This window comes from Magnolia sinica, chromosome 14 (genome assembly GCF_029962835.1).
Source record: "Magnolia sinica isolate HGM2019 chromosome 14, MsV1, whole genome shotgun sequence".
Classification (NCBI taxonomy): Eukaryota; Viridiplantae; Streptophyta; class Magnoliopsida; order Magnoliales; family Magnoliaceae; genus Magnolia; species Magnolia sinica.
This window is the reverse complement of record NC_080586.1, coordinates 62,064,592-62,066,560: the sequence shown is the minus strand read 5'-3', so window position 1 is coordinate 62,066,560 and position 1,969 is coordinate 62,064,592. Positions and strand designations below refer to the sequence as shown.

Sequence of the window (1,969 nt, the reverse complement as noted above, 5' to 3'; positions counted from 1 at the left end):
AAGACTGAGGGTGCAAAGACCTGTTCGAATATAGTGCTTTCTGATTCCTTCTGGGATAAAGTTCACAACGTCGTTTCCTTCCTGCATCCGATGTACAAGGTCCTGCGAGCCGTAGAGAATGAGATGTGACCTTCGATGGGGTTAATGTATGAGCTTATGAGAATTATGAGAGGGGATAATGATTGCAATCCCCACTTCATATCAGTGGGTGATCAATATCATCGATCGTCAATGGACTGGGACTCTCGAGCATCCACTCCACCAAGCTGGTAAGTTTGTTGATACAACTGAGTACTTTAAGCATTACTTTTGTTTGCATGTTAATTCAACTGAGTAACTAATATTTGGGTTTCAGCATACTACCTAAATCCCAAATTTCATTATAAACGTCGGCTCCATGAGAATCGAGATTTGACGATGGCCGTTCACGAGGCGTTCGAACGATTGTTCCCAGAATCGACAACGCAAGCAGATTTCGGTAACCAGGTAATGCAATAAAATTTCTTCCTTATAGCCTGTAGAAATATGGGTGATTAAAAATAATGACCTGTGAATCTATGTTTACAGTTGTTGCGGTTTAGGTATGTGAGGGGTACGTTCTCATCCGCACTAGCAAAAGCATTGACTGAAACGATGATGCCGTGTGAGTATGGTAACATAATTAGGTAATTGCATTTTTCGTTTAAACTTCAAACTAAAACAAGCTCCTCATGGATATATAGGTGAGTGGTGGGCGATGTACGGAGTCGACACGCCCACACTGCAGTTATTGGCAGTCCGTGTTCTCGCACAGACTGTATCCTCCTCACCTTGTGAGAGGAATTGGAGCACATGGTCACTCATACACACCAGCAAGAGGAACAGACTAGCATATGAGAAGCTGCAAAAGCTCGTTTACTGCCATTACAATATGAAGTTAAGAGAGAGGCAGTTGCGGGTAGACCGAGACATGGAAGAAAATCAAGACCCGTTAGACCTGTTGTCTATAGGTAACATGGCATAGATAGGTGATGATGATGAGGACCCACTTTATGAGTGGGTCAAATCAGCTGATTTAGATGATGCGGAGGGAGGCCCTGCTCTATAGGTGGCCGAGGGAGCAGCGGCTCTGGGTATCAATGTCGATCAGGTAGTAGAGGAACAGAAGGCGGATACAGACTCTTTTGATCTTTTGGTGAGGAGTTCAGCACGTTCCAAAGAGGGTGAGGAAGCATCTTCACGGCCCCCTCCTCATTATCAAGTCGTAGTGAGTGATGATGATGATGAGACTCAACCCCCACTTGACACTGATCCTGGGGACGACGACGACGACGTCGACGGTGATGAGGGAGGGGATGGAGGCACCGACACTAGTATAGGTGGTACTAGTGGGGGTGGGGGTGGCAGTGGTGGGGGGTACATGACGGCTCAGAGCCAACGATCCGTTGGCCAGTTCACTGAGGAGCAGAGCTTTGACTATGCCACTCAGGACGAGGATCATGGATCTCGTTCACCATCCAGGGCGAGAGCATCAGAGCTCAGATATATGTTCGAGCGTCGTTCGAAGAAGAAAGCTGGACGCATCACGGCTGATGCTCTCACACGCAGCCCGTCATCTATGGACATTAGTTCAGATTAAGGGAGCTTCACCTCTGTCCCACTTTATGCTCATGGGGATATCACGGGTATGACCATGACAGCTCTGACATTCAGTCACGCTCTTCTACCCATGGGTACAGGCAGCCGGAAGATAGTTCTTTGAGTCATGACCCTTTGATAGGAGAATATTCGGGGTACCCGTATGACTGGCAACAATACTATCAAGGAGTTGGGGTTGGCCTTGATCTGTTCCCTCAGTACCCTGCTCAGGAAATGCTGTCGATGTATGTCACGCAATTCCCACGTCTAGGCGTACTCGTACAGTTTGGGGAGGATGACTATCAGAGGTACATAAGAGAGTTCCTCAATTGGTACGAGCAGAGGATGACCT

General features: G+C 47.4%; 1 protein-coding gene across 1 annotated transcript; it reads left to right on the top strand.

Annotated features, from left to right (window-relative positions):
• Positions 1-1,525, top strand: LOC131225899 (uncharacterized). The gene is made up of 4 exons (XM_058221505.1): positions 1-269; positions 356-486; positions 568-643; positions 723-1,525. Exons 1-4 carry the CDS (start codon positions 179-181, stop codon positions 1,001-1,003), a joined length of 579 nt encoding a protein of 192 aa, XP_058077488.1. The 5' UTR covers positions 1-178; the 3' UTR covers positions 1,004-1,525.
• The last annotated feature ends 444 nt before the right edge of the window (positions 1,526-1,969 follow it).

Bases quoted from the DNA above. Each gene is read 5' to 3' on its own strand.
- LOC131225899 (XM_058221505.1), top strand. From the start codon at position 179: ATGATTGCAATCCCCACTTCATATCAGTGGGTGATCAATATCATCGAT. The intron at 270-355 runs GTAAGTTTGTTG...TTTGGGTTTCAG, and splicing joins GCATCCACTCCACCAAGCTG to CATACTACCTAAATCCCAAA. The intron at 644-722 runs GTGAGTATGGTA...ATGGATATATAG, and splicing joins GACTGAAACGATGATGCCGT to GTGAGTGGTGGGCGATGTAC.